Below are 19,134 nucleotides of genomic sequence, written 5' to 3' on the forward strand. Positions count from 1 at the left end.
CACCTAAAGGTATCCTGTAGAGTTTCTGCAAAGATGCCGAGGGTAGGTCACCTGATGAGAGGAACATCCTCCAGAGTGCAGCAAGACTTCGGTGTACCCTGCTTGGCAGTGTCATCGGAGCACGTCACATTGTACGTCCTGAAAAAATAAAAAAAAATTAAAAAAAAGAAGGATCACCAGCAACATTAAAAAAATAAAAGTATTATACATTTTTACTTTGCATATTAAAATGTAAAATCAAGAAAATGTGTAAAGAGAGACAATAGAGGGTGATGTCAGAGACAAGTGTATAATATCGTATTATCTGTCAATGAATTCACAAAGTTTGGAGTGATACTCTTTAGATGCACGTTTTATTGGGTGACTTGGATCCCCTTTTCACATTTTATACTATAAAGCCTGAAGGAGAGATCAAAGTCATTCTCAAAGCTTGCATCTTTAATAACTGAAAATTGTCCAATAAAAAAATTCATATGAACTTCAAACTTTCTAAAGAAAAATAAATAATAGAAAGAGACACAGACATACGCAAGTGATGTCATAGAAAAGTATGTAAGTAGGAAGAGAGACGCACACAGAAGCAAGCGAGTTCATAGACAAGTATATATTAGAGACTAGCAGTACTCAGTGATGCCAGAAAATGTGGAGAGACATACAGTCATGGCCAAAAATATTGTCACCCCTGCATTTCTGTCAGATAATGCACCGCTTCGTCCCGAGAAAATTGTTGCAATTACAAATCTATAGGCACTCATGTTTTTTGTCTTTTGTTTGTATTGGTATGACAAAAAAGTGGAGAAACAAAAAGCCAAATCTGACACATTCTATGCAAAACTCCAAAAATGGACTGGACAAAATGATTGGCACCCTCAATGTAATATTTGGTAGCACACCCCTTAGAAAAAATTACTGAAATCAATTACTTCCTGTAACCATCAATGAGTTTCTTACACCTCTACTGGAATTTTGGACCTCTCTACTTTTGCCAACTACTCAGGTCTCTCAGATTGGAAGGGTTCCTTTTCCCAACTACTGTTCTGAGACTTCTCTACAGGTGCTCTATGGACTTTAGATCTGGACTCTTGCTGGCCAATTCTGTACTCTCCAGCGATGTGTCTTAAACATTTTCTAGGTGCTTTGGGTCACTGTCCTGCTGCAAGACCAATGACCGCTGACAGAGACCCAACTTTCTGACACCAGGCCCTACATTGCAACCAAGAATTCTTTGGTAGTTTTCAGATGTCCTTTTTCCCCACAAGAGCTTTTTTTTTATTTTTTATTTTTTAGGGCGCAAAAAACAAAGACCAAATTTCTTCATCAATTTAAGCCAAAATGTATTCTGTTAACGAAAAAAAAATCCCAAAAAGCATATATTGATTGGTTTGCACAAAAGTTATAGTGTCTACAAACTATGGGATATATATATTTTTTTTTTTAGGAACCAGCAACACTAATACAGTGATCTGTGTTAAAAATTTGCACCGTCACTGTACTAATGACACTGGCAGGGAAGGGGTTAACATCTAGGGTGATCAAGGGGTTAAACGTGTTACGGTTTGTGCTGTGTGATGTTTTTACTAAGCAATGTGCTATTTTTTTTTTTTACTTCCTGCTTTGCAGGAAGAAAAATATAGCACATTGTGGCTGTCAGAAGAGAGTCCTGTCTTTATTTATCTACACAGGGCTCTCTTCGGTAATGTCTAGCCGGCAGCCACTGATTGGAGTTGCAGCCAATTGCAGCACAGCTGGGGCGGCAGGAACGCTCCCTACCCCGGGACATGGATGTGATACTAGGTACGTGATTCGGCTCACAGCGGCTGCCAGGCCGAAGTATATGCGCGGTCATAAAGCGGTTTAAGGCCTCATTTCTTTTTCTAAAAACAGTAGAATGATGGGCTTGACCATAAAGCTGCAATTTTCCTTTGTCTGTCCTCAGCACATTCTCCCAAAAGGATTTTGGCTTCCTCAGGTAAGTTTTGTCACATTCTTTGCTCAAGTTTTCTCTTTCGTGCTCGTCCAGGGAGATTAGCTACAGTGCCATGGGCTGTAAACTTCTTGACACTGTTGTGCACAGTGGACACATTAAGACCTCGGGAGATGGACTTGTAAGCTTGAGATTGCCCATGCTTTTCCACAATTTTTGTTCCCAAATCCTTTGCTACTCTTTCTCTTCTCCGTGCTCTGTGTGGCACAAAGACACACACAGCAGAAAGGTTAAGCCAATTTTTCAACATTTTAACTGGTTGCCGGTGTGATTTCTATATAGTCAGCACCTGTTAATTGATACAGGTGAGTTTAATTCCAAAATTACAGGAGCATCACAAACTGTGAATGCAATGATTTCTTACAATTTTGAGAAGGTGCAAATAATTTTGTCCAGTGCATTTTCAGTGTTTTGCATAGAACAAGTCAGATTAGGCTTTTTGTTTATCAAGTATTTTGTGTCATACCAATACAAACAGAAGAAATAAAAATGAGAATGCCTAAACATTTGAAATTGCAACAATTTTCTCAGTGAAGTGGTGCATTATCTGACAGAAATGCAGGGGTGCCGATATTTTTGGCCATGACCACATACACACGCGCACACACACGCGCACACACGCGCACACACACACATAATGCCATAGAAAAGCAAAATAAATTTTGCACAGAAGCAATACAGAAAGATGTGATGAACTTTACACACAGCCTCTATACATACTAACACACAAGATCCTGTATCTTGCCTGCTCTACTATCAATGCTCCCTCCCTCCGCCACCTCATTGTGGCGAAACTAAGAGGGAAGGCTGTAGGGGCATTAATCCCAGATGGAGAGGTGCGCTGTAGAAGCCTTCTCCCTTAGTTTCGCTGCAGTGTGTGGCAGAGGGAAGGCGTCCCGGATCGAAAGGTGCGCTGTACTGCACTGCAGGGGTCTCCAACCACCAGGCCATGGCCTCTCTGAAGCCAGGCTGCAAGAGCAGCGGGCTGGCAGGCCAGTAAGCGGACAGGCAAGCCAGTGAGTGGACAGGCAGGCAAGCCGGCAAGTAAAGGGGCTGGCGGGAGAGCGGGCAGGTGACATGGCAAGTGACAAGATGCATCTGTAAGCAGGTGACGTGACAATCCACAATCTGGTGGCAGGCGATGTCACAAGAGGCAAGCTGCATCTGGTGGCAGGCGACGTGAAAAGCTGCGTCTGGTGGCAGGCGACAGTGGCATCTGACACATTCAGGGCTCCCACCGATTCTGCATGATGAGTTGAACCATTTCATTTTATATTACAATGTAATAATAGAAATAATGCGCTTCAATCATCCTGACACCATATCAGCCACGGTGCCGTGATGAATGAAGCACCAAGACCAGCCATTGCCCTGACAAATTGCCCGCAAAGAACCTTAGTGAACAAACAGCATCATGAAAACCAAGGAGCACACCAGACAGGTCAGGGATAAAGTTGTGAAGAAGTTTAAAGCACGGTTAGGTTATAACAAAAATGTCCCAAGCTTTAAACATCTCACAGACACTGTTCAATCCATCATCCAAAAATAGAAAGAGTATGGCACAACTGCAAACCTACCAAGACATGGCCGTCCACCTAAACTGCCAGGCCGGGCAAAGAGATCATTAATCAGAGAAGCAGCCAAGAGGCCCATGGTAACTATAGAGGAGCTGCAGAGATCCACAGCTCATGTGGGAGAATCTGTCAACAGGACACCATTAGACGTGTACTCCACAAATCTGGCCTTTATGGAAGAGTGGCAAGAAGAAAGCCATTGTTGAAAGAAAGCCATAAGAAGTTCTGTTTGTACGTTTTTCGAGAAGCCATGTGGGGGACACAGCAAATATGTGCTCTGGTCAGATGAGACCAAAATTTAACTTTTTTCCCTAAAAGCAAAACGCTATGTGTGGCGGAAGACTAACATTGCACGTCACTCTGAACACACCATCCCCACTGTGAAACGTGGTGGTGGCAGCATCATGTTGTGGGGATGCTTTTCTTCAGCAGGGACAGGGAACCTGGTCAGAGTTGATGGGGAGATCAATGGAGCCAAATACAGGGCAATCTTAGATGAAAACCTGTTTCAAGTCAGTCTGCAAGACTTGAGACTGGGGCGGAGGTTCACCTTCCAGCAGGACACTGATCCTAAACATAGAGCCAGAGCTACAATGGAATTGGAATGGTTTATATCAAAGCCTATTCATGTGTTAGAATGGCCTAGTCAACGTCCAGACCTAAATCCAATTGAGAATCTGGGGCGAGACTTGAAAATTGTTGTTCACAAACACTCTTCCATTCAATCCGACAGAGCTTGAGCTATTTTGCAAAGAAGAATGGGCAAAAATGTCACTCTCTAGATGTGCAAAGCTGGTAGAGACATCCCCAAAAAGACTTGCAGCTGTAATTGCAGCGAAAGGGGGGTTCTACAAAAGTAGAATACAAATCCATGCCACATTTTTCACATTTATTTGTAAAAAAATGTTGAAAATCATTTTATCCTTTTCCTTCCAATTCACAATTATGTGCCACTTTGAGTTGGTCTATCACATACAATCCCAATAAAATACATTTACGTTTTTGGTTGCAACATGACAAAATGTGGGAATTTTCAAGGGGTATAAATACTTTTTCAAGGCACTGTACATCAGCATAGGACTTTGAAAAGCCTTATAACAAAAGCTAAAATATATGTTTCTAGCATCTGCACAAATACCCATGGATTCAAAAGCACATTCACACTGAGCAAGTTGTGCATGCTTTGCGTAACGTGGACTATGTGTTCTAGCATCAATAAATTGGTAGTGTAAAATGTACAAAGACTGTACAGATGGTATTTACCAGTTTTCCACAGGACAAACATGATGGTTCATCACAGCCATGGCGTACCTGGAAGGGAAACAAGATTAAAAATGACCAAGCTGCCATTTACAATGATCACAGCTTATCACTATGCTTTTCTAACCTGAAATATGGCCTGCTTAAAAGGGACCCAATCAAGACAGTTATTATCTGACCAGTTCAGGATCTTATCCAGTCCTGGGAGATTCCACTGGAAGTAGTGCCAGTTCTGGGGCAGGTACATCACTGTTTTGTCTAAGCAAACCTGTGCTTAGACAAACCAAAAAGCCTGCCATGCTGATTTAAAAGAGATGTGTTTTTTTTTGTTTTGTTTTTTTAACCATCATACTTACCTAGGTGGATGCAGCATCGGTCCCCCGCCACCTCTGCACTGAGAGCAATGGCTCGGTCCTCTCAGCTCCTCTAGTCCATTGATGGCGAACCTTGGCACCCCAGATGTTTTGGAACTACATTTCCCATGATGCTCATGTACTCTACAGCATAGGTGAGCATCATGGGAAATGTAGTTCCAAAACATCTGGGGTGCCAAGGTTCGCCATCAATGCTCTAGTCCATCAGCAGCTCTCTGCTCTGCACCCCCCCCGGAGCACTGAGCTGCGGAGGGGCAGAGAATGGCTCGCTGAGATGGGTACCAGTGCCTGGACTGACATTGGTGACGTCAGCAGAGAGCGGATTTCAGACTGCTCTCTGCTGAAAACAGGTCACAGGAGTGCAAAACTGATTGACCTTTCAACACTGAGTAACTTGACCCAGAAAAAAACCCTGCAGATTAGGACCTCAAACTTTGCTTTGGCTTCACTTTCCACATACCGTATTTTTCGGACTATAAGGCGCACGTAAAAGCCTAAATTTTCTCATAAAATCGACCGTGCGCCTTATAATCCGGTGCGCCTTATATATGACCTTCGTGGAAAAAGCCACCCGGTCTCTTACCGTAAACTGACGTACCGTAAACCTCTCTCAGGTTGTTCTACTACGTGACTGATAGCGATGAGTTTGAAATCCGCTTCGTAAGCATGTCTCTTAACAGGAGCCATTTTTGGGGCAGCGGGTATACCGTAGAAAATGAACGAATGAATGCGCACACCTCCTGACTAAGATGGCCGTAATGCCCAATCCAAACAGTGCAGCTTCGTGAGCATTACGGCCATCTTAGTCAGGAGGTGTGCGCATTCATTCGTTCATTTTCTACGGTATACCCGCTGCCCCAAAAATGGCTCCTGTTAAGAGACATGCTTACGAAGCGGATTTCAAACTGAAGGCTATCAGTCATGCAGTAGAGCATGGAAATAGAGTAGCTGCGAGAGAATTCAACATTAATGAATCAATGGTACGAAAGTGGAGGAAGCAAGAAGATGCCCTGCGCCAGGTAAAGAAGACCAAACTGAGTTTCCGAGGAAACAAAGCAAGATGGCCACGGTTGGAGGACAAAATTGAACAGTGGGTTATTGAACAGAGAACCGCAGGTAGAAGCGTCTCTACTGTCTCTATTCGACTCAAAGCAACAGCGATCGCACGCGACATGGAGATCAACGACTTTCGAGGAGGTCCCTCTTGGTGCTTCCGTTTCATGAAAAGGCGGAATCTCTCTATCCGCACAAGAACCACTATGTCACAGCAACTGCCAAAGGATTACGAAGAAAAGCTGGCCATTTTCCATACCTACTGCAAGAACAAGATCAATGAACAGAAAATCCGACCAGAGCACATCACCAACATGGACGAGGTCCCCCTTACCTTTGATATCCCTGTAAACCGTACTGTCGAGAGAACAGGGACCAGTACGGTATCTATACGCACTACAGGAAACGAAAAGTCATCCTTCACTGTAGTTCTCGGTTGCCAGGCTAATGGCCAGAAACTACCACCCATGGTAATTTTCAAGAGGAAGACTCTGCCAAAAGAAAAGTTTCCGGTTGGCATCATCATCAAGGCTAACCCGAAGGGCTGGATGGACGAGGAGAAGATGAGTGAGTGGCTGAGAGAGGTTTACGTCAAGAGACCGGGCGGCTTTTTCCACGAATCTCCATCCCTATTGGTCTGTGACTCCATGCGCGCCCATCTGACAGATACTGTCAAAGCCCAAGTGAAGAAAACTAATTCGGTGCTTGCCATCATTCCAGGTGGATTAATCAAAGAACTGCAGCCACTAGATATAGGTGTCAACAGGTCGTTTAAAGTTAAACTGCGAGCTGCGTGGGAGCATTGGATGACAGAAGGCGAACACACATTCACCAACACAGGGAGGCAACGCCGGGCGAGTTACGCCACTATCTGCCAGTGGATCGTGGATGCCTGGGCGAAGGTATCAGTCACCAGTGTAATCCGAGCTTTCAAGAAGTCCGGAATTATCACTGAACAGCTAAGTACTGGTACCGATGACAGCAACGAGCCTGACTCGGATACTGATGAGAATGATGAGAGGGATACGGGCGTGCTTGATGCCGAAATCGCCCAATTGTTAAACTCAGACACTGAAGATGAAGAATTTGATGGATTTGCGGGAGAAGAATAAAGTGAAAAAGTGAGTGTCTGGTTTTGTACGGTATTCACCGGTAACTGAACAGTGTTAATAGTTATTGAAGAATAAAGTGAAAAAATAATTGTCTGGTTTTGTATTTAATTGAACAGTGTTAAGAGTTATTGTTATAGACCATTTTATGGTTATTGCTAGAGTTGAATAAAATTTGACTTACAGTACCGCATCCGAGTTGTGTTTCATTAAATGCGCCTTATAATCCAGTGCGCCTTATAGTCCGATGCGCCTTATATATGGAAATATCCATTATATTAGCCGGTCGTTGCTAGTGCGCCTTATAATCCGGTGCGCCTTATCGTCCGAAAAATACGGTACATGTTACAAATCAGAGAGCACCGAAGCCAAATGGATCAGCATAACAGCCACGTGATTAGTCTTTCCAGATTGAGGTCCAAAACTGCAGCCCCCACATGAAAAGTACATCTTTTACTGAAGTTTAAAAAAGTTGCTTTGGACCAAGCTGGTGCAAACTTTTTACTTCACCAAGAGTTGCAGCGGCTGTGTGCTTGATATAAACTGTAGGTAGCCTCAGCTACCTACAGTATACAGTGATGTGTTCCTGCAGCGGGACGAGCATTTCCTGGAACAAAATCGAGTTGGGATGAGTGCTGCTCAGCCATTCACAGGAAACGTTTTATTTTCTTAATGAATATAAGGCTTCCTCCGATTGGATGAAGAGGAAATCATGACATCATCTGCCCACCTCAGCCAATCAGAGAAAGCTTTGTATTCATTCAAAATACAATGCTTCTCGAGAATGCCTGATCAGTGCTCAGTCTCATCCCACTGCTGGAACCCAGCGCTGTATACTGTAGGTAGCTGAAGTTAAATACAGCTTATGCAGTAGCGCACACAGCCGCTGCAAATCTTAGTGACGTAAATAGTTTGTTTGGACCAGCTTGTACAAATCTCTATTCCTTCTCCCTCCCCAATACTTTTTACTGTCTGCAAGGAAAATAAACATGCAGCTCTGACATTGCGTTCTGCCTAAACAACAAAATCTGGTATCAGGGTATTACCACTTAGAAACAATACTCTGTAAGTGTTACTTAACCACTTAAGCCCCCGACCCAATTGTCAGCCTAAGGACCAGAGGTCTTTACAATTTGGCACTGCACTGCTTTAACTGGTAATTGCGCGGTCATGCAATGTTGTACCCAAACGAAATTTGCGTCCTTTTCTTCCCACAAATAGAGCTTTCTTTTGATGTCATTTGATTGCCTCTGCGATATTTATTTTTTACGATATAAAAAGGAAAAAGACTGAAAATTAAAAAAAAAAAAAAAAAATATATATATATATATATATATATATATATATATATATATATATATATATATATATATATATATATATATATATATATATATATATATATATATATATATATATATATATATATATATATATATATATATATATATATATATATATATATATATTTTCTACTTTTTGTTATAAGAAAAATCGAATAAACGAAATTTTAGTCATACATTTAGGCCAAAATGTATTCAGCCACATGTCTTTAGTAAAAAAAAAAAAAAATGTCAATAAGCGTATATTTATTGGTTTGCGCAAAAGTTATAGTCTACAAACTAGAGTACATTTTCTGGAATTTACACAGCTTTTAATTTACGACTGCCTATCTCATTTCTTGAGGTGCTAAAATGGCAGGGCAGTACAAACCCCCCCCCCCCCCCAATGACCCCATTTTGGAAAGTAGACACCCCAAGGAAATTGCTGAGGGGCATGTTGAGCCCATTGAATATTTTTTTTTTGTCCCAAGTGATTGAATAATGACAAAAAAAAAAAAAAAGAAGTTTACAAAAAGTTGTCACTTAATGATATATTGCTCACACATGCCATAGTTATATGTGGAATTGCACCCCAAAATATATTCTGCTGCTTCTCCTGAGTACAGGGATACCACATATGTGGGACTTTTTGGGAGTCTAGCCGCGTACAGGACCCCGAAAACCAATCACTGCCTTCAGGATTTCTAAGGGTGTAAATATTTGATTTCACTCCTCACTACCTATCACAGTTTCGAAGGCCATAAAATGTCAAAATAGCACAAACCCCCCCCCCAATGACCCCATTTTGGAAAGTAGACACCCCAAGCTATTTACTGAGAGGCATGTTGAGTCCATGAAATATTTTATATTTTGCCACAAGTTGCAGGAATATTACAAATTTATTTTTATTTTTTGCACAAAGTTGTCACTAAATGATATATTGCTCACACATGCTATGGGCATAAGTGAAATTACACCCCAAAATAAATTCTGCTGCTTCTCCCGAGTACGGGGATACCACATGTGGGGGACTTTTTGGGAGCCTAGCCGCGTACGGGGCCCCGAAAACCAAGCACTGCCTTCAGGATTTAAATATAAAACGCTACCAAAAAAAAAACTGTTAGCGATCACAGGGATCAGGCCTGACTCTGTGATTGCTGCAGTTATGTGTTTAGTGTTTTGTAAGTGACAGTGATCGATCGATACTGCACTTGGGTGAGCTGGGCGGAGGGGCAAAATGCAGGTGCTAGCAGGTATCTGGGCTGATCCCGCTAACAATGCGTTTTTTTTGGAAACCTAAACTGCTGGGGACGCTAGTATAGATCTGATCAGATCAGATATTGATCTGTTCAGAGTCTATACCACTACGGGAGGTGTATGCTTTGCGCGTGGGTGTTAGCGGTATTGGCACTAACCTAGCGCTGCCTGGGGCGACTCAGACCCTGACCCTAAAACCTAATTGATATCATCCGCCGGGTGATCAGGGGGTTAAACCTTTATTGGGTAATAAATGGTGGGTGCCCTGATTCTATAAAAAGCAAACTAACTAACCAGCGTCACCCTTAACACTTATACGGTGATCACTGGTGAAAGGGTTAACTAGGGGCAATCAGGGGGTTAAAATCTTTATTAGGTAGTATATGGGGGTCCCCGACGCTATATAAAAACCTGACGGGGAACCTAAATAACGAACTGGCTAACCAGCGTCACCAGTGACACTTATACAGTGATTGCTGGTGAAAGGGTTAACTCTAGGGGCAATCAGGGGGCAAATCTTTATTAGGTAGTATATGGGGGTACCTAACGCTATAAAAACCTGGCGGTGAACCTAAAAAAATAACTAGCTACCTGCCATAATGATTAACTCTCCTACATATAATACATGCTGTAACTATTCATTTATTTTTTGTCCACCCAATACTGAAATGTACACAACCCAGCCACACAGCACTACAAGGCAGGTAACACCACATCCTCTGTTACACTTATTAACTGTAGAAGAGATGCATTAATGTCCTTTCCTTTCTCCAAGGCTGCTGACTGGACAAAGCAAGAACAGCAACAGCCTGATGAGATTAATCCTCTGCCCTTTTTTTTCACTCATCATGTTCCTTCATCATGAGCATTGCAATACATCTAACTGGCTCCTGATGTTGCCCCTTCCCCTCTTAGTATACATAATGCTGTATATAGGATTGCAAGAGGCTGATAGCAAGTCAATTCATATTTTTACACTAGTTGCATTAAAAAAAAATTTTTTGCCATTTTGCCGAAAGAGAAAAAAGTACTGATAATGGCGCCAAAAAACGCAAGTGATTTTACCACCATTTTACTGTGCTTATGGTGTGTTTTTCATAGGTCATGTGACTCAAAAGCCACATCAATAACGCACCTGTGTTATATTTTGATGCAGGTTTTGAGTTCTTGCTGCGTTTTCAATGCATTTCAATGGGGAGGTGCTTTTTTGATGAGGTTTTTTTTTTTCTTAACTGCCCAAAGATGCAGCAAGCCAGATTTTTAACACCACAACAGAAGTGTAAGGGACCAGTGTGAAGACATACATAGAATTTAAGGGGGTGCATTTTACTTAAGCTAAAAGCTGATAATGGCTAACAAATTCATATTCATTTAACACAGGGATCGACAAACCCCAGGCGCCGGGTCGCCAATGCGACCAGAAATCGCGACCTGGCGCCTAAGCTGCCACCAGCCGACTCACTATCGATGCCCCAGACATGCAGCAGCATTAACACTGACTGCCGTCCTCCTCTCTCCTTCACACTCTGCAGCACCGCGCTGTGTGTGAAACTGACACGCAATGGAGAGAGGAGGATCTGTCAGCCTGATGTCGGGGTGGGCGGGACCCGGCCGGGGTGGGGGCGGGATCCAGCAAGCTATCAAACACCAGCCAATGGGATCTGGGCGGGCCGCTACGTGTATGTGGCCCGCCCCTTTTCTTAAGCAGCCCAATCGTTGGCTGGTGTTTGATAGCTGCTGAGTCCCGCCCACCCCGGCTGGGTCCCGCCCACCCCGACATCAGGCTGAAATCTGACATATCCAACTCTCTGTTACTTGTCAGTTTCACACCCCGGCAGGGTCCCGCCAGCTCCTCTGTTACATTTCAGTAACAGACTGCTCCGTGTGAAACCTGCCAGTGCCAACCAGTGCCACCTCCAATCAATACCACCTGCAACCAACCAGTGCCACCTGCCAGCGCCAACCAGTGCCAGCGCCAACCAGTGCCGCCAATCAATACCACCTGCCACCACCAACCAGTGCCACCTGCCACCAACCAGTGCCACCGCCAATCAATACCACTTGCCACCACCAACCAGTGCCACCTGCCACCAACCAGTGCCACCGCCAATCAGTGCCACCTGCCACTGCCAATCAGTGCCAGTGCCAACCAGTGGCACCTGCCAGTGCCACCACCAATCAGTGCCACCTGCCAGTGGCAACCAATTATCTGCCACCGCCAATCAGTGCCACCTGCCACCACAAATCAGTGCCACCTGCTAGTGCCAACCAGTGCCACCGCCAATACCACCTGCAACCACCACCCAGTGCCACCTGCCACCACCCAGTGCCAGTGCCACCTACCAGTGCCACCGCCAGTCAGTGCCACCTGCCACCGCTAATCAGTGCCACCTACCAGTGCCACCTGCCACCACCACCAACCAGTGCCACCGCCAATCAGTGCCACCTGCCAACACCAACCAGTGCCACCGCCAATCAGTGACATCTGCCAGTGACAACTAGTGCCATCGCCAACCAGGGCCACCTGCCATCGCCAACCAGGGCCACCTGCCAGTGCCAATAGTGCCACTTGCCAGTTCCAAACCAGTGTCACCTGCCAGTTCCAAACCAGTGTCACCTGCCAGTTCCAAACCAGTGTCACCTGCCAGTTCCAAACCAGTGTCACCTGCCAATGCCAACTAGTGTCACCTGTCAGTGCCATCTGGCAGTTCCACGTGCCTTCCAGTGGCAACCAGTGCCACCTGGCAGTGCCAGCCAGTTCCATCTGTTGCCAGCCTTACTCTTTCTGGTCAGCCCATACCCCTGATGTAACAGCGTTTCAATGGAGTTATTGACTGGGTGCTCCATTGTGAGTTAGGGATAGGGGGTGAAAATGAGTGGCCTTACCCCGGGAGCTGAAAAAAAAAACTGGCTCCTAACTTTTTTAACTGGCTCCTAAATTCAAAGCAAATTTGTCAACCCCTGATTTAACATCATGATATTAATTAAAAAGTCGAATATAAAACATATATAAAAAATTACTTTTTTTTAGCTGTAATTTCCGGTTTCGGCCAAGTGCATCCTCCTGAGTTTCCATTTGGTGCAACGAAGTATTAAATAATTACTAAACGCAGCTGTGAAATATCTGCCTTGAGTTCCGCTTTAACCCAATTTGTTTGCTCTGTGCCAGGATTCTCTACGTCAAAAGCTACTTGCACAGGGACCAACATGTTGAAGTCTACTGTAACAATCAGAAGGTTTCTACACTTCTGTTCTGTTACTACTTTAAAAACATTTTAGGCCAGGTCAGGTGCTTCATGGCCCAGTGATAGATGTGACCAATGCTGCACCTTCACATAAGACAATCACTTATAAAAAAAGCAAAGACCAAATAACAGTTTATACTCATGTGACTCATTTTCCATGCTACCAAACTTCATTCTGGTTTACAATGGCTTGGGTACTATACATACAAGGAGCATTTTCCTAAAATATCTCCTTTCCTCTTAAACATGTTGGTTGAACTGGATGGACCTGTGTGTTTTTCTCCAATCACACGAACAACATAACTATGTCTGACTGGTCTATATACACAACCCCAAGCTAGGGCTGAACCATTTCGGTCAGTCGTCATGGCGATGGAAAAAAAAAAAAACGCAGTTGGCATAGCAAAAGACAGACTGAGCCAAGTCCTGCTGGCGTGTGAGAAAATCAAACCCATTTCAGTCTGTCTCATGCAATACTCGCTGTCAATACAGCCACATTAGCTAATGCATTCTCATGCAGTGCCAGCTTTATCTAACGCTAATCCTGGCATTTCTGCGCCTGCCTCACCACCAACAATAGCAATATCAGCACCAAGGGGAAAATCCCCAATTCTCCCTCCCCCTTCTCAAGCTGCCATCTAGGACTATGAATTTTCTACACAGAGATAGGCTCAGTTACTACAATGCAGGCAAGCAATTTTTGGAACAGTTTTTTTTTAAATTATTAATGGTTCAAAGTTGTTCTACTGAATAGTCTGTTCTGCATTTTTATATTCATTTGTTAAAACAAAGTCTGCTCAAAATTAACCAGCACATATTTATTTATTTTTTAACTGTTGCATGTATTTTTCATCTTAAAATATAATCGTATGCAGGTTGTGGGTGAGATTTTCCAATCGTGCTCCAATTAAATAAAACAGGTTCGGTACGGTAGCTACTCACACAATCCATATCCCGGGGATGGAGAATGCACTCAGGCTGATGGGCAGGACAATCCAGCCAGTCATTAGTAAGGAAGGTCCAGGGGTCAAGGGAGGGGGATGAGCAGGCCGTACAGGAAACTCCAGGGCAAACCATCAGCAGACGCTACCAGCCAGAGCAAAGGGCATTTCACCAACAACCTCCTAGGTGGAAAACATAATTAATGACAGTACTAATGATGGACAGATCAATTCATAACTGGATCCACAATTCACCGACTGAAATTGTTGACATAACGTTAGTGCAATATTGTTGCAGATGACAGTCAAAGAAAAACAAAAATCGAAATCCATGCAAGTGGGTAACATGGACGTTTACCTGCAGAAACAGCTAAATACAGAACTGACCCTCTCGCCGACTACGCAACATGTGTGGCAACAAATAGGATGGGTATTAACGCCAACCAGCCGCACATGAGTCCACAAGTTTTCTGTGGTAAGAGCACGCTTCCAAACACAAAGTCTGTGCTAACACTCTCTATATATGACCAGAAGCCAGCAGGATGGGCTCTTGATCATGTGACCACCAATCTCAGTGATCATGTTATTAGGAAGTCTGTCCCATCTCCCAGCCTTAAAGCAGAACTAAAGTCTCCATACTTACCTGTCCAATGGTACAGCACCGGCGCCTTAGAAGAAAAGCTCGGCACTGTAAGCTGAGCTGCGCATGTGCAGCTCAGTTTACAATGCTGAAGGAGACGGCGAGCAGGCAGGTAGGGGTATTTTATTGCAGAAGAGACAGTGTGTGTCTCTACTGCAATAAAAGCCTGTCTGCTCACATCAGGATTTTCATCACACTTAAAGACCCAGTTACAGGACTGGCGGGAAAGGATTTAAGTACACACTTATGTTTTATACTTGCCAAAGGATTTGTAATTCTGCTGAGCAAATCTGGTGCTTTGCACTCATCTCTCACACAGCACATTCAGAGAAGCAACACACTTTTTTCAATCAGCTTTCAATAAGAACAATCTGCCAACAGGATTATCAATAGCATTTCAGTTGCAGCAGATAAAGGTAAAAAAATATAATAACCAGAACAATAAGGATCATTTAATCCTGTTTGGCTATGGGACAGAAAGTGACAAGAAATCTGCCCAATAGGACACAGATGACAAAAAAAATCTGATAGGGGTTATATTCCTTCCTTACTGTATCCAAAAGGAAAAAAAAGTTGACTTTATTATTATACAGGATTTATATTGCACCAACAGTTTGAGCAGCACATTACAATATAAGGGGGACAGTGCGATTACAATACAGAAGGAACACACGGCCCTCCAGGCCATTTCATGTGGCCCGTGCATCTCTCTCACAGCTGCAGCAATCCTCTTGCTTCTTCCCCCACCGACTCTCAGCAGGGGGCAGCAGAAAGGAGGACAAAACTCATCCTCCAGGTCCTGTGCTTCTCCATGCAGGTGTGAAGAGGCTGGTCTCTGTCAGCCCCCACACATCATAATGCTGATGTGGCCCACGATGAAATTGAGTTTGACACTCCTGACTTACACTATCCCTCAGTCCGGCAGGCCCATGCATGGTTTTCCATCTGAAGCGCAAGGCTGCGCGTGGTCCCTCAGAATCACCATCACGTAGGGTTAATGAAGAGAAGGTGAGCTTAAGATGGCCATAGATGGATCGAATCTCAGCTGGTTCAGTAAGGACCAGCCTAGATTCAATCCATCTATGGGCAGGTTGGTTGTACTCCATCGATTGACTTCAGTACAATTAGCCTGTCGGCATGTGACTACTACTGGGGCTATAGCTGCCAACAATAATCATTGTGTTCTGCCAACAAGGAAGGCTGCCTGCGCCCCCTGCCAGCAGAACACAATAGCGCTGCAGGAGACATTCCACAGTGTTGATGGAGGAATCAATCGATTTTCTTTCCTGCAAGAAAGAAAATTGAGACATCTATGGCTTGCCTTAGAGAGTATACTGGACTGGACTGATTGCACGGAAAGAAGCCTGCTAGATCCAGAAATAAAGTATCGCACCTTATCTATGTACCCCTACACTAAATTAGCATTTAGCCCTTGCAGTGCAATAGGGGGACCACAATCTATTTCCCGGAGTTCATTTTTAAGATCCCTTCACTGGCAGCAACTTGCTGCCCAACGTTGTGCAAGCCACAAAACGCTAGCACTTTTTATGTTTCAAGATGAGAGTTTACTTCTTCATCGTAAACACAGGGATATGCTAGCATTGACCGTGTCACATCCTGACTGGCCCAAATGTTGCAGATTCCAGCACACCAGTGAAAGAGCGACACCACAGAAACAGGCAAGTGTTCTCTCAGCAACATGCCCTGAGCTAGGGGGAACACCATCGAAACGCGTCAGCCTGTTGGATATCAATATAAGCCAACCTGGGGTATGTAAGGGAGTTCCTATTGATGTCCCTCGTCTTTGCGATGAGCCTTTTATGCATTCACACTTGTATGATCACCTATCCGTATTGTTTTTAATAAATGGAGCTTTGGATAACGTACTAGGGCTGGTGCACCCTAGTACAGATCCACCTGAGCGATCCCACCAGGAAGCTGTGAATGCGCATCGCCAATCATAAATGGCGGGGGCAACCCTGCAACTGTACATATATACACACACCTTGTACACGTGGAGCTGCGCAGGGGGTGGGGAATGCATTGGCCACTTATGATTGGTGGTGTGCAGCGACGGCATCCTGGCGGGATAAGACTAGGATCGCAACACTCCTGAGATCATCCGGAAGCCCAATGCACCTTGATCACCACACACACATGACTTACAGTAAGACACGATTGCGTGGCGATCTGTGTTATAAAAAAAAAAAAGCACATGCATGGTTTTTGTGCGATAGACAGTCAATGCAAATGAATTCTAAGCCTTAATGCAACACACAAAACGTGGAAGATGGAGCATCAACGTACAGATATTACTAGTATGGGGCCTGCCTAAGCCTACACAATGAGGTGACTGGGGATCCCCAATAGACAGCCTGAGGGGGGAACACACCCCGACAATCACACAGGCCTCCCCCCCACACACACACACACGGAGCTCAGAAGAGCAGCCTCCAATCTAGGACGGGGACTGTCTTCCATCTTGACAGCGGGCACACTGCCTCCTGCTGCTGCATTTCACTTGTTACCATGACACTCCTTCCTTCCTCCACACACACAATAGCTCCGACAGAGGCCAGGGTGACCCCGTTATACACACCCGCTCCCCGCTGCCCCCGAGTCCCCCGCAGCCTCCACCGAACCCCGTCCTTCAACTCATTAAACTGCTGGTGGCCGCGGTGGCTCACGGGAATTGTGGTGCGGAAAGGGGTTAGGGTGCCACAGCGGAGCGGAGGTGAGAGGCTCCCAGGACTACACTACCCGGCGTGCCTTCTGAGAGCGCCGTCACGTGACTGGAAGTGAGATACGCCGGAGCGTCGCGACGTTCCGTGGATTATTTTGGGCCGTAGGAGCCCGTGGCGTCATGGGGGGGTGGAGACTGAGATGTAAACATCGTCTAGTAACAAGCCCTATAGGGGGAGAGGAGGGGCGTGTTACCATGGTAATCCCATACCGTGTCAATAGAAAGTGGTTGGTTACATGATAGATAGCGGTGACTAAAGACACTGTCACTTTATTAGTTAAAGCGGAACTTGAGTTATTTTTTTTAATCTATTAAATCTTCTGCCCTTGTTGTTTGAACTTTGGATAGTAAAACATTTTATTTTTAACTTTTCTGCCACTAAATATCTTAAACAGCCCACTTGCGGTTTCTTGTCTGGTAAAAAGCCTAGGCTTATGACATCATGTACCGCATTCTCTTACTCTAGTGAGAGTTTGCCAGGAGGGAGGAGTTATAAGAGGGACAATGAGAGCTGCAGAGCTGGAGGCATGCCTCTGTGTAAATTCAGGAGGTGGACAGCCAGCAGCTTTAGATGGCCACATTTACAATAGTTGCAGTCAAACTTAGTGCAGGGAGATTTTTGCAGCCTATTTGGCAAGTACAGAGTGTGAGCGTATAGGTTGCAAAGTGGTTGAAGGGAAATTTCAGTAGGGCAAAGCTGTTTTTATTATAAATTATGTGAGCAGACTGCAATTCCTCTTTAAAACTGGATGAAGAAACTTCCTAAACACTTAAAGTGAACTTTACCCATAATAAGATTTTAGAAAGAAAATGCATTCTGCATAATTATACTACCAAATTTAGCATGTGCTGGAAATTGGCTCCAGTATTGCATCAGATTTTTGAACGGAAGTGTCATTCCATCATAGCCATCTTGCTACACCCTGCACTCATCCACAGTAAGGATATAGTGAGAAGGGGGCAAGCAGACATCTTGTTACACCCACCAGAGTCTTCCATTTCACACTTATGTTTACCAGTAAACAGAGATTATATAGTGAAATACAGTATTTTTAAATTAGTCTGACAAACGGGATGCTGAATTTTAAAAAGTAGCAGCAAGCCTGCTAATCTCACAGAACACAGCTGCTTTGCAAATTCAATATCAAAACAGTCAGACGAATTCCACTAGATAACGCTGAGTTTATGGTTTTGCATTTCACACCGCTGGGTGTAACAAGATGTCTGCTTGCCACCGTCTCACTGTATCCTTACTGTGGCTGAGTGTGGGGGGTAGGAAGATGGCCATGACGTCACTTCTGTTACAAAAATCTGACGAAACACCAGCATTGCTCTTGTTTCTTCATGCTGGAGGCAGCCATGTTGCTGAAGACCAAAGCCCCTGAAAAACAAAAAATAATAAAGCAGAACTTAACACATCAATTTAATAGAAGGAAAAAAAAAAGTAAATTTTTGGAATGCCAGGATTGCCAATGGATACATTTGCTTGTGCACTCAACCAAATGGTCAAACCATGAAATAGCTGGTGTCATAACTGATCACATGTGCAGCATCGTGGCAGTTGCAGATCAAAACAGAAGCATCTTTCTTGGTGGTAAAAGGATAGTAGGTTTTAATTCTGCCAGATCAGCC

General features: G+C 44.2%; 1 protein-coding gene across 1 annotated transcript in view; it reads right to left on the minus strand.

The window, feature by feature from the left end:
- TMEM150A (transmembrane protein 150A) overlaps positions 1–17,535 on the minus strand; it is a 28,452-nt gene extending 10,917 nt beyond the window's left edge. Inside the window, exons 1-4 of the mRNA XM_077469571.1 lie at positions 17,359–17,535; positions 14,121–14,302; positions 4,822–4,869; positions 52–138 (exon numbers count right to left, since the gene is read on the minus strand). Of these exons, the coding sequence (XP_077325697.1) occupies positions 52–138; positions 4,822–4,869; positions 14,121–14,185 (200 nt within the window). The 5' untranslated portion in view covers positions 14,186–14,302; positions 17,359–17,535. The remainder of the gene's footprint in view (positions 1–51; positions 139–4,821; positions 4,870–14,120; positions 14,303–17,358) is intronic.
- Positions 17,536–19,134: the final 1,599 nt, after the last annotated feature.

This window comes from Lithobates pipiens, unplaced genomic scaffold (assembly GCF_037356315.1).
Source record: "Lithobates pipiens isolate NorthernLeopardFrog02 unplaced genomic scaffold, aLitPip1_a1.2 Scaffold_8, whole genome shotgun sequence".
Classification (NCBI taxonomy): Eukaryota; Metazoa; Chordata; class Amphibia; order Anura; family Ranidae; genus Lithobates; species Lithobates pipiens.